The sequence below is a fragment of the Juglans regia genome, chromosome 6 (genome assembly GCF_001411555.2).
Source record: "Juglans regia cultivar Chandler chromosome 6, Walnut 2.0, whole genome shotgun sequence".
Taxonomy (NCBI): domain Eukaryota; kingdom Viridiplantae; phylum Streptophyta; class Magnoliopsida; order Fagales; family Juglandaceae; genus Juglans; species Juglans regia.
The window spans coordinates 26,310,577-26,322,739 of NC_049906.1; the positions used below are offsets into that span (position 1 = coordinate 26,310,577).

The window sequence follows — 12,163 nt, forward strand, 5'->3', positions numbered from 1 at the left end:
ATGGATAAGTCTCAATCTCTCACATCACCACCATATTTTGATGGAAACAACTATGCTTATTGGAAAGTCCGAATGAAAGCGTTTCTAAAGTCTGTGGATGAACGAGTGTGGGTGTCCATAACAAAAGGATGGAGAGAACCAGTTGTTATCATTGAGGGAGTTCAAACTCCCAAAAGTGTGGATAATTATTCTAGGGATGAAATAAGCGAGTGTGGTTGGAATAACAAAGGCCTGAATGCGATTTTCATGGCTGTGTCCCAGGAGGAGTTCAAGCGAATTTCCATGTGTGAAAATTGTAAACAAGCTTGGGACATTCTTGAGGTTACCCATGAAGGTACCAAGGCTGTTAAGAATTCTAAGCTTCAAATGCTAACCACAAGTTTTGAAGAACTTAGAATGAAAGATGATGAAACTTTTGATGCCTTCTATGCCAAACTCAATCATGTTGTCAATTCTAGTTTTAATTTAGGCGACAAAATCCCTGAGAATAGAATTGTGAGAAAAATTCTCAGATCTCTTCCTGAGAGATTCCGTCCCAAAGTCACTGCCATTGAAGAGAGCAAAGATTTGGACAATATGAGAATTGAAGAGCTGGTGGGCTCTCTACAAACCTATGAGCATACTCTTCCTGTGGATAAGAAAAATAAGTCCATAACCCTCAACACTATCAATGAGTCATCTGATGAGTCGTCCGATGAGTTGGCTATGAGTGACAAAGAAGTAGCCTTTTATGCTAAAAAATTCAGGAAGATGTTTGTATCTAGAAATAGAAAGAATTGGGGAGATAAGAAGAAAAGGTTTGAGAGAGTTAATGGAAATTCCAGTTCAGGAAAGAAGGAAATGAGCTCTAAGAAATATACTAGAGCCACCAAAGACAGGGTACAATCTGATATTCAGTGTCATGAATGTCATGGTTTTGGGCACATTCGCCTTGAGTGTGCAAATTACAAAAAGGCCATAGAGAAAGCAAAGGGTGCGTCTTTGAATGATAATGATTCTGAGACAAGTGACTCTTCTAAGAGTCCCTCTCCAAAGAAAAATCGCAACTACATGGCATTCACTTCTTCTGTTGGTGGCCAAAGTCACAGAAGTGAATCAACGTCTGAAAATGAGAGTGTATCCGGAAGTGAATCCGGGGATGATGATGAGTTGGAGGAAATCTATGAGAAGTTGTACAAAGAATGTGTAAAATTGAGGAAACTCAATAAAGCACATATTGAGAATATAGATATTTGCAAAAGAGAAAATGAGGATCTCCAAGGTAAATTGAATGAAGCAAATTGTCTAACCGATCAGTTGCAAAAGAGGAATGTGTCACTCGAGGATAAAGTGAAAATGCAGGGAAGTGAGTTGATTTTGTTAAACGATAAGTTGAAAAATTTGTCTACTGGGAAACAAAAGCTTGACAAAATCCTAAACTCAGGAAAGTCCTTTGGTGACAAGAGAGGTATAGGATATATTGAAGGGAAATCTGATGTGGCTTCAACTTCAAAAATCCCATGCAAAAGGGTAGGAAAAATAATGTTTGTTCCTGCTTCTAATGAGAATGGCAAACCTCAACTTTTGAAAAAGGGTAAGAAACCCTTACATGTGCAAAAGCCTGTCCCACCTCCCAAGAGACAAGGAGCTCGTAACACAAGCCCTATATGTCATCATTGTGGGAAGGTTGGTCATGTTAGACCAGATTGCTTCAAGTTAAAAAATTATCATGCCCCTACTTTCTCTAAAAGTAGGATTGTCTATCCTTCTAAAAAGAGTAAGAAGTTCTTGAATGCTTCCAGGTATGTTTCACCCTCCATGAGACATGAAGTTCACAAAGCAAACCACGTTTGTCACAATTGTGGTAAGATTGGTCACATTCGACCAAACTGTTTTGAGCTTAGAGACCATCCTAAGAGAATTGAAAAGCCCTACTCAAGAAAAGGGCATCAAAACTTGTGGAGCCAAGTCATGGTCTTGACCAAACAAAATGAGATTATCAATGTGAAGTTAGACCAATTGACTACTAGACAGAAGGTTGATAAGGTGAATCATCCAAAAGTGAGACAAGTGTGGATGAGAAAGGGGGAGGAGCAGACCAGACATGGTATAGACTGATGGTCATGCATTCATGCATTCTTTTTTGTTGTATAGTTGTTTTTCATTTTTGTTCTGTTTGTTAAAAGCATGTTGTGTGTGTTCCTAAAAAATCATGAATAATGTTTTGCACTTGCGTGGGATAAAGAGTGTTCGTGATGTCAATTCTGAAAATATTAGGTACTTATATCTTTTGAAAATTGTATCATGTACCGTTATAAGTTACAAAGGTTTAAAACATATGTACTATTTGTAAGTTGTGACCTGCTTCACACACTACACTTCCAGCTCAAACAATTGTTGTTTTGCCACCAGTGAGTTCTTGGGGAGGCAATCAAAGATGTAAGGGAGCTCTACGTGTATACAGAATTGACCACGGGCTAGATGACCTCATGATTATATATCAAAATTCTTCCTATGAAAATTCTCTAAAAATAAAAAAATAAAAAAATAAAAAAAAAAGAAAAAAAGGAAGGAAGAAGAAGAAGAAAAAGGAAAAGGGGTCATATTACTCAATAGACCAATCCTAATGCATGAATTCAAACAGAACTATTTAGGTCCTAGCAGCATTAGGTTTTACTTTCTGTATCGTGGAAAGGCTCCCCATGCACTTATGGTTTCTTGTTTTAGCCTAACCCCACTCACAATTTTGGTTGAAACTTCTTGATTGAGTTGGGACTCACAAAACACGCATGTTCATCTTACATGTGATACTCTGTTTTTACTACTTGCGTAAATTGTGATAATATGATGCTCTTTTACATTTGATGTGTTTTTCAAGCTTCAAAATTGACTTCATTAATGCTTGAATCACTGGATGAAATTTGAGTTTTGAGAATTTTGGGCTTCCGCTCGAGCGAACTTAACTGCCGCTCGAGCGAAAGCGTTTTAAAATGCCCCGCGTGCTTTCTTTTTCTCCAGCCCGTTAATTTCTCTCTGCGCCGTTTCCTCTTCCCCTTCTTGCGCGACACTTCTCTCTTCTCTCCGTGTGTTTTCATTTGATTTCTCTCAAGAAATCCCATTCTAATCACGGTAAGTCTCTAATCTTTGATTCTCTTCAATCATTTTCGGTTTTTATCTTGAATTTCTTCATGCATTTTCCATATACATGCATTTCGGAATTTAGGGCTTTGGATTTGGGGATTCCGAAATGGAGTTTTTTTTGTTGGTTTGCTTGGTGTTTGAATGGACCTCTTGGTTGTCCATTCCTATTCTCTTTGTATTTAGGAGGTTCTTAGAACCCCCAAGGGGTTTTTCATTTGGTTTGTACTTGGATGCACTCCAAGTGCTCGGTGAAATGCATAAATGAAGTTTAATTTCTTATTTTCATGTTGCATTGATACTACATTATCCCCATGGTCATGTTTGTCTATTCTAGTGTTGGGATAGTGTTTGGCATTGAGACTTGGGACCTCCATTGGGTTTAAAACCCAATCTTGGCTTAATTGAGTTTGAAGTGCTCAAAAATGCAAAATGGTTGTTATATTGTGTTAGTGGGCATGTGCATTGTGCATTATGCATTTTGACATTGTTTTAGCAACATTGCATAAGTTTGGCTTGGTTCACAATTAGGCATGTGCATTCATCAAGCATTGGGCATTTCACATTACCTTTAGCCTTGTCTAACGGTCATTGATTTTGTCCAGCTTCTATCATGTCTCGAAGGGTTCGTTCACGCCAAAATCCTCCAGCCCCCGCTCAAGCACATTTTCGCAATCCTCGTGCAAGAGAACTCTACACTCAAAATTTTTCCACCCGTTCTCTTATTGTTGAGCGGGAAGTTCTCCTTGGTGAGCTTTCTGAGACTGTAATTCCTCGCATTTTTGAGTCTCGCCAGTGGCTCGCCTTGACCACTGGTCATCCCACTCCTTCTGTGGAGTTGGTTAAGGAGTTCTACTCCAATATTGATGCCATCGCTGATGATGGCTCTTTTGAAGTCAGTCTCCGGAACATTGTTTTCCGGGTGACTCCGGGCATGGTTGCGGACTTGCTACATGCCCCGCGAGTGGCAAACCCCACTTATCCATATACACGGACTTCTCCTCCAAGTCCGACTGTCATTGTTCAATGTTTAATCGGTCCATTTTTCGAGTTGGGATGGTAAGACACCCATTCTCACCTCTCGTTTTTCACCCGAGTTTCTCATTCTCAGTAGGATAGTCCTTACAAACCTTTATCCTACTGGTCATCAGAGTGATGTCGGTCCTGACCGCGCCACTCTTTTGTATGCATTGATAAATGATGTCTCCATTGATCTGGGGAGTCATCTGTGTCGGGTCATGCTTGAGGCGTTTAATTCCCCGAAATTACGGACTGGCTTGCCTCTCGCCTGCCTCATTACTAGGTTAGCCCTCTCTCAGACTGTTATGCTTCGTCCTAATGAGCCTAGAGTTCCTCTTAAGGCTCCCATTGGGCGTAGGACCATGCAGTTGAGTCGTGCTCACATTACCCCTCACCCACTGGATGTTGAGCATCCTCCTGCATCTTCCTCTCAGCCATCCACATCTCAGCCTTCCACTTCTCAGCCATCTAGTTCACAGCCTCAGGGCCCGGCAGCGGGATCAGTCGATCCCAGCCTTCAGCAGGTTCTTGAGTACCTTGCCCGGCTTGAAGCTCGGTTTGAAGCCCGATTTGATCATCTTGATGCCAAAGTTGACAGCTTTCAGCAGCTTGTGACTAAACGCTTCGACGATATTGAGGAGCGGCTTGATGAAGAAGATGGCAGTCAATCTGGTGGGGACAGTTGACACCCTTGGAGTTTGTGACAAAAAGGGGGAGTATAGATTAAGGGGGAGTAGTATAGAGATTTAGGGGGAGTAGCAAGAAAGCTGTTGGGGCAGCTTTGTTTTGTTTTGTGGAGGAGCAGCTATTTTTATTTGTATCACATGCTGCTCATGCTACTATTGTTTGTCTAAATTGAAAAACAATGTATGTTTTAATTCTTAATGAAAAGTCTTTTCTTGTGCTACAAGTGTTTATGTGTTTTGTGGGGGAGCAGCTATTTTTATTTGTATCACATGCTGCTCATGCTACTATTGTTTGTCTAAATTGAAAAACAATGTATGTTTTAATTCTTAATGAAAAGTCTTTTCTGAGAACTGTGCTACAAGTGTTTATGCTTATGAGATTATTTCTTGCATATTGTTATTGGTACGTTTAACCGTTTGTTAAGTTTGCAGAAATATCTCAATGTGCTCAAGACTTTTTGCCTGAATAATGGGAATCCTGATTTGGGTGTGTTAGGATTAAGTCCTATGTATAGGTTAGAGGTTTTGTCACAGAAATGCCAAAGGGGGAGATTGTTGAGGGAAAAATGTGTTAATTGGCATATTCTTGTGAAAACCTATGTAAAGTTGAGTTGTAACAAGTGTTGATGCATTGGTACATGAAAAATATTGAAGTGTGCTCAACATGGCTCGACTGGCGCTCGACTGGCGCTCGAGCGGAAGCCATCCAGAGAGGTTCGCTCGATGGGCGCTCGACATGGCGCTCGAGCGGAACCTTCCAGAGAGGTTCGCTCGATGGGCGCTCGACATAGCGCTCGAGCGGAACCTTCCAGAGAGGTTCGCTCGATGGGCGCTCGACTCAGCGCTCGAGCGGAACCCATCCAGAGTGGTTCGCTCGAGGTGAGCTTGACGTGGCGCTCGAGCAGAACTCATCCAGAGTGGTTCGCTCGATGTGCGCTCGACGTGGCGCTCGAGCGGAACCCATCCAGAGTAGTTCGCTCGACCTTCGCTCGACATCTCGCTCGAGCGGTTTCAGAAGATAACGTGCGCTCGACCTTCGCTCGACACCTCGCTCGAGCCAATGTTCAAAGATAACCTAAAATTCATGTTTTGGGCGCCGTGACTTGCTGGGACTATAAATAGAACAGATCTTTTCTGTTCTGAAGTGTGGAAAAACCGAGCAAAATCTTAAGTGTTTCAAGAGCCAAAGAGAGAAACCTATTCCTCACCTTGTGAATCTCTTTTGGACAAACACAAATCCACCACACCACTCTCAAGATCAAATCTCTTTCAAAGTCCATTGAAGTGGACGTTTTGTTGGCCGGAAGGTTTCCGGAGCTGCTGTTGATGCAGAGATCGAGAGGTTCTCGTGGAAAGCTATAGAAGGTCGGAGTTCCGACACTACATGCGTGTAGAGATCGAGTGGGTCGCTCGTGATGTTGCAAGCCAAGTTTAGGAACTACAAAGGTTTTGTGAGTGTCACTAAATTGGTTGTAATGAACTTTTTCTATAGTGGATTTTAGGTGGTGGCTTACACCCGGAGTGGTTTTAGAATTTGAAGACGTTCTTCAAATGAGTTTCCACTTCGTGACCAAATCCTTGTGTTGATTATTTGCATGATTTGTGTCTTCTTTTATTAGCTTCTTGCCATTAAATTTTATTAGTCCACATAATTTGAACTGCACCTATTCACCACCCCTCTAGGTGTTGTATGGGATAAACCACTGCTTTTTCACATTTAAAATGGATTAAATATAAAATAATGGGATAAATGGTTAGGGAGATGACATACCTGTTGCGGGTTGGAGAGTGGTAGTGGATGGTGGCTTTGACTGCGACGTGTGGTAGCGTTTGGATTTGGTGCAGCAAAGAGAATGAGTTGAAAGTTCTAATGGCGCTAGCTAGGTCAGGATCCGATGCCTAATATTTATTTTTTACCATTCGAATCGGTAGTTATTACGTTCGAATGTTTTCCATAAATATTTTATCCATTCGAACGTCCTACGAATACCGTTCTAACGGTAAAAAATATTGTGTTAGGTATTATTATATTTTTTATATAATATAGTATTTATATATATTTATATAATATAGTATTTATTCTATATATACTTATACATCTATATGTGTACTACTATATCCTTATATTCAAATATATATAATATAATTATATATTTTTACTTATATATATTCTTAACGTATAAAATATATTGGCGCCATTGGTAAGCACTGGCGGGATCTATTTGCGCCAAATTACAATAGGAAAAACCCGTTCAAACATATATAATTGATGTTTGAACGTGTGTGAGCTGAATTGTTCTAGGCGAGAAATGTTTCCCGCTTCACTATTTTCGCGTTTGAACTGTTATTAAATTTCGTTCGAACGCAAAAATAACAAATAAGACGTCCAGAACCACAAACGTATTGGACATTTGGGAGATTTTGTCCCAGACTTACAGAGATTGTGAGAAAGAGAGAGACCGTGAGATTGAGAGATAAAGTGTGGCTGACTTCTTCCACTCTTTCTTTATATTCTTTTATATATATTCTTTATATACTTAGACTTGTTGATTGTAAGCACCTTTGTTTGTGAAATATTAAAATGTGTTCGTATGGAAAGCAGTTTTATTAAAATTGATTAATTCATTTAAAACTAATTAATGAAACAAGATTTTAATTAATAAATTTACAATAAATAAATTAAAACTTGGAAATGATCTATATATTGAAGAATTAATAACTTTGAATAAATTTAAAACTAATTAGTTTATAACTTAATAAATAACATTAACATCTGTTGTATGATATATTCTTGTGTCCTGTATTATTGTTGTGTATTTTTATCATATCTTGTATGTTCCATGTAAATTAATCATAGACCCGTTTGAGAGTAATCAATCTACATTCGTGAGTTGATAACTCTTGAGTTGTCCAAAGTGGACAGTTTGGAATTGTAAGATCATTGTCGCAGACTTACCTAATGTATCTGTTCCTGTCCGACATTGTGATTTTGGTAGACTCTTACCTTATTTTTCTCTGGATATTCAGTTGAGGTTATGGTGGATCAACGTGTTACTCGTTGATGCACCCAATCAGACGAGCATATTTGGAGAACTATGGGGAGATGCTGCCGAAATCTTGTTGGATGTAATAAATAATATTTGGTAGGATTGCAACAATAAGCTTACAATCCCGAATGGGATAGGACCAACTACCCGATGAAGCGAAGAAGAACTCATTGTTTTGTTTGAATATATTCCTTGATGGTTGTGCCATTGTTTGTAATTGGATTTTAGTAATAGATAAGAGTTGGATGCGAGTGAGTGATCAATTGGGTAAGTATTACAGCATATATGCTGAAGGTGTGAAGATATTCTTGGAGTACAATCGATATTGACGGGCGTATCAAATGTCCGTGTCTAAAATGCAACAATTTGCGTTCTCATAACTTGGATATCGTGGGTGAGCATCTCTTCGTCAATGGTATTAACTAGGGGTATACAGATTGTGTAACAGCCTGCTATAAATTCACTGGTGGAATTTCTATTGACTTTAGGAACCTCGTGAAAACCCAATAAGTTTTTACGAATAGACCAATCGCACAGGTTTTAGTCTGTCAACATAGTTAGTGTTATCACTCACTATGATGCTAGAAATATAAGTTTAATTATTTAAAGTAGTTAGAAGTGTCAGAATGTGTTTTGGTCTACGCCATTAGACTCAATTGATTATTTAGAATGTGTTTTGATAATAGATTTCCTTAGATCTAGAAACTTGAAAACTGGAAGTGGAAAAATAGTTTTTGTCTTGTGAAAGTTAGCCTCTTATACATATGTTAGAATGTTATTTTGAAAATATTTAATATTAGTTTTAAAGATATGATTTTTCTATGCTAGAGGATTTCGGTTAGGCCTAAGATTTGATACTTTTGGGTTAGATCCATGTTTTATTGAGTTTTAGCCATGTGATTTTAAGTTTGATGGTTGGATCTTCTTTAGAACACATTTTTAAACCATGAGATGTTTTAGTTTGAAGATCACATGTCTTTAACCCACGGATTAAGAGATTGATCAAAGTTAGTTGAGAGAAAATTTCTATTTTTGGACTAAGTGTAAAACCAAAAACTCCAAATGTTGTTTTGTGATTTTGGTGACTTTTTTTTTTATGATTTAAATCATGGTTGATCTTAGGATGATGTTATGAATATGTTAGAAGTAAGATTTGATTTTTTTTTTAAATTCTTGGAGATGTTTTTATTTAAGGCCAAAACTTGTGATTTAAGGATTCACTTTTTGTTAAAAAGTTTGGGTCTTTTTACAAAAAGTTTGGTGTTGATGATTAGCTTTTCTTAATGGATATTTTAAGTGTATTTTTAAACTTAAGATATGAAGATCTTTGTTACAAAATTTTGGTTTAATCATGGGTTTTGAAGATCGAAAAAATTGCAGCCAAAATAAGAGAAATGGCCTCTAAATGTTTCGGCCATTGTAAATTTTCGATAGTTGTGAATGGTTTTAAATTTTTATGAGTTGATATTTGAGTTTAGGACAAAATCTACATGAGGAATGTAAATTTTGGTAAGTTAGTTCTTAACTTACTATCAGTTTACTATGTATGTGTGATGGGTAAGGGAACTACAGTTTATGTTCGTATGTTGTTATATATGCCATATCATTACATATTTATCTATAACACGAATTATTCTGTCATGAAATACTTATCTGTTACACAATATATTATGTATCATGTTACTATCTGTTGCAAGTATGTCACATTACATATGCTATATGTTACATGTATGTCATGTCAGTAATATTCACTATCACATATTAAGCAATGTTACAAAATATTGTCTGTTACATATTATGCCACGTTACAAAATATTGTCTGTTATATGTTATGTCACGTTATGAAATATTGTCTGTTATATGTATGCTATATTATGAAATGTTGGTTGTTATATTTATTTCTCAAAGTATGCCATGTTTGTCGTCTTACGCTCATGTCACGTCACGTTACAAAATGTCATGTATGCCAGCTAAGTTATTCATATCAATCACGACCCTAAGCCCTAGGATAGGGTAATATTCTAGTAGAATTCCTTTGTTCACACTGGAGTGTTTAAATAAGTGTGAAGTTCCTTGGGTTGACGAAGTACAGTCAACAGGTTGTGAATGGGGCCTAACTAACTGGTCACCGGAGCATGCCAGGCACTAACGCCGATAGAGCCACACTTTATGTTACGTGTGACCACAGCAAGGATGACACAAACAATTCATGGGCCCACAACAACTATGGAGCATACACTACGTGAGATACAACAATTGTGACACGTAGAATACGTGGGACCACAACAACTGTGAAGTACGTATTAACGCACTCACAGCTAGTATAGACCCCTGTGTTGTAATGCGGTAATTGGCAGGGTCACACGACTCAAAGGGACCCGTGTAGCACCCGTATGGTGTCTATTGAATAAGATTCCAAATTCATGTATTTCACATTCAAGTCATGCTTCACGTTATGTTATGTTATGTTCAACTTTACATTCATATCAAGTTTCAAGTTCATGTCAATCATGGTAACCCCATGAGATAAGAATACACAATCATGGTAACCCCATTAGATAAGAATATGCAATCATGGTAACCCCATGAGATATGACTACTCTATCGTGGTGACCCCATGAGACAAGAATATGTTTCAAGTTCATGTTTATGTCATATTATGTTTAAGTTCAAGTTCACGTCCATGTTATGTAAGTCCACGTCCATGCTATGTTTCAAGTCCATATTATGTTTCAAGTTCACATTCATCTCAGGTTATATTCACGTTTATGTTATGTTCAAGTTCACATTTATGTTATGTCATGTTCACGTTCACGTTATATTTCAAGTTCTCGTTTATGTTATGTTATGCTCAGGTTCACGTTATGTTCAAGTTCATGTTCAAACTATGTATGTTCATGTTCATACTATGTTTCATGTCCATATTATGTTTTAAGTTCACGTTTTTGCTATATTGCTAATCCATGTTATGTTTTAAATTCACGTATATGTCATGTCACATCAATCTAAGTTTCAGTATTCAAGTGGTGTCATTTATGCCATGTTATATGTCAAGTTATGTTATGCTTACTTATGACTTTGATTATGCATTCATGCTTTTACTGCCATGCATGTGTTATTAACTTGTATGGAAGTTTCCTATTAACTTGCTGAGATTTGTAATCAAATCTTACTGTAGTAGTCCCAACTACCATTTCTCCCGAATTGTAGGCGATGTGTCAGGATCAGAGTAGGGAATAGACACTGGCAGACTGGAGGAGGTTGACTAGACGCCGTAGACGCAACACGGAGCTTGCAGCCTCCATAGATAGGTCTTTGAATAGTATTTTGGCATCGATAGTCGAGTTACGCGAGTTACTCAACAAACTAGCCTAATAGTGTATTTTTGCATTGCAATTATCGAGCCAGGTCTCTATTGTTTTGAGATTAGAGTCTTCTGAGACCCGTGTTATAATCATGGATGTTTTAAGTATATATGGATTATGTTTGAACTATTTGGGATATTATAAGTTTGGTGCATAGTATTGCTAAAAACAAAAAAATTATCCGCAACGAATATTGCATAATGCTATATGCATGTTAGGAACATTGCATCTTCTTTGCCATGAACGGGGACAAGTAACTTTGTGTTGCATGTCCCGACGCTTCGGATGTCCATCCAATCCCAAGCGGAATCTGGGGGCGTCACAGGGTGGTATCAGAGTAATACATCTCTGGGTTTAAATCCACTTGTCCTTAAAAAATGCACCAAATATTAGGCTTGAATTTTTTGAAGTATGAGAAATAGTACATGGTTGTAATACGTGTACTCGTGTGTTTCTGGAAGTGACACATGACTCACGATAGGATACCTCGAAATCCTAAGGGAGACACAAATCAGGAGAATTAGAAGTCCCCGATAGATGGAGGATTAGCTGAAGTTGTATGTTTGCAAACTGGCATGCTTAGACAACAGCAACAACAAGTGCAGGTACCCCAACCTGAAGTCGTATGAGAAGTTATTGATCCACCGACCGTTACTTGAATTTTTCTAGTAATGAAGGGTCACTACGAGCCGAGAAATGGATTATGGATCTCGAAAGGACCTACGAGATCTATGGATGTACTGAGGACTAGAAGGTTCTATATGCTTTATACCTATTCCAAGGAGAAGCTAGAATATGCTGGGATACCAGAAGGCAGCTTCTGATATGGGAACTAGGAAGAAATCGACAACAGATTCTTCCCAGATTCTATCAAATAGCTAAAGGCATAAGAGTTCGCAACTTTAACTCAAGGCAGTTTGACCGAAGA

The 12,163-nt window shown here is 38.2% G+C and overlaps 1 protein-coding gene across 1 annotated transcript; it reads left to right on the forward strand.

The window, feature by feature from the left end:
* On the forward strand, nt 1-2,097 carry LOC118348656. The gene has a single exon (XM_035690729.1). The coding sequence runs from the start codon at nt 1-3 to the stop codon at nt 2,095-2,097; it is 2,097 nt and encodes a 698-aa protein (XP_035546622.1).
* The last annotated feature ends 10,066 nt before the right edge of the window (nt 2,098-12,163 follow it).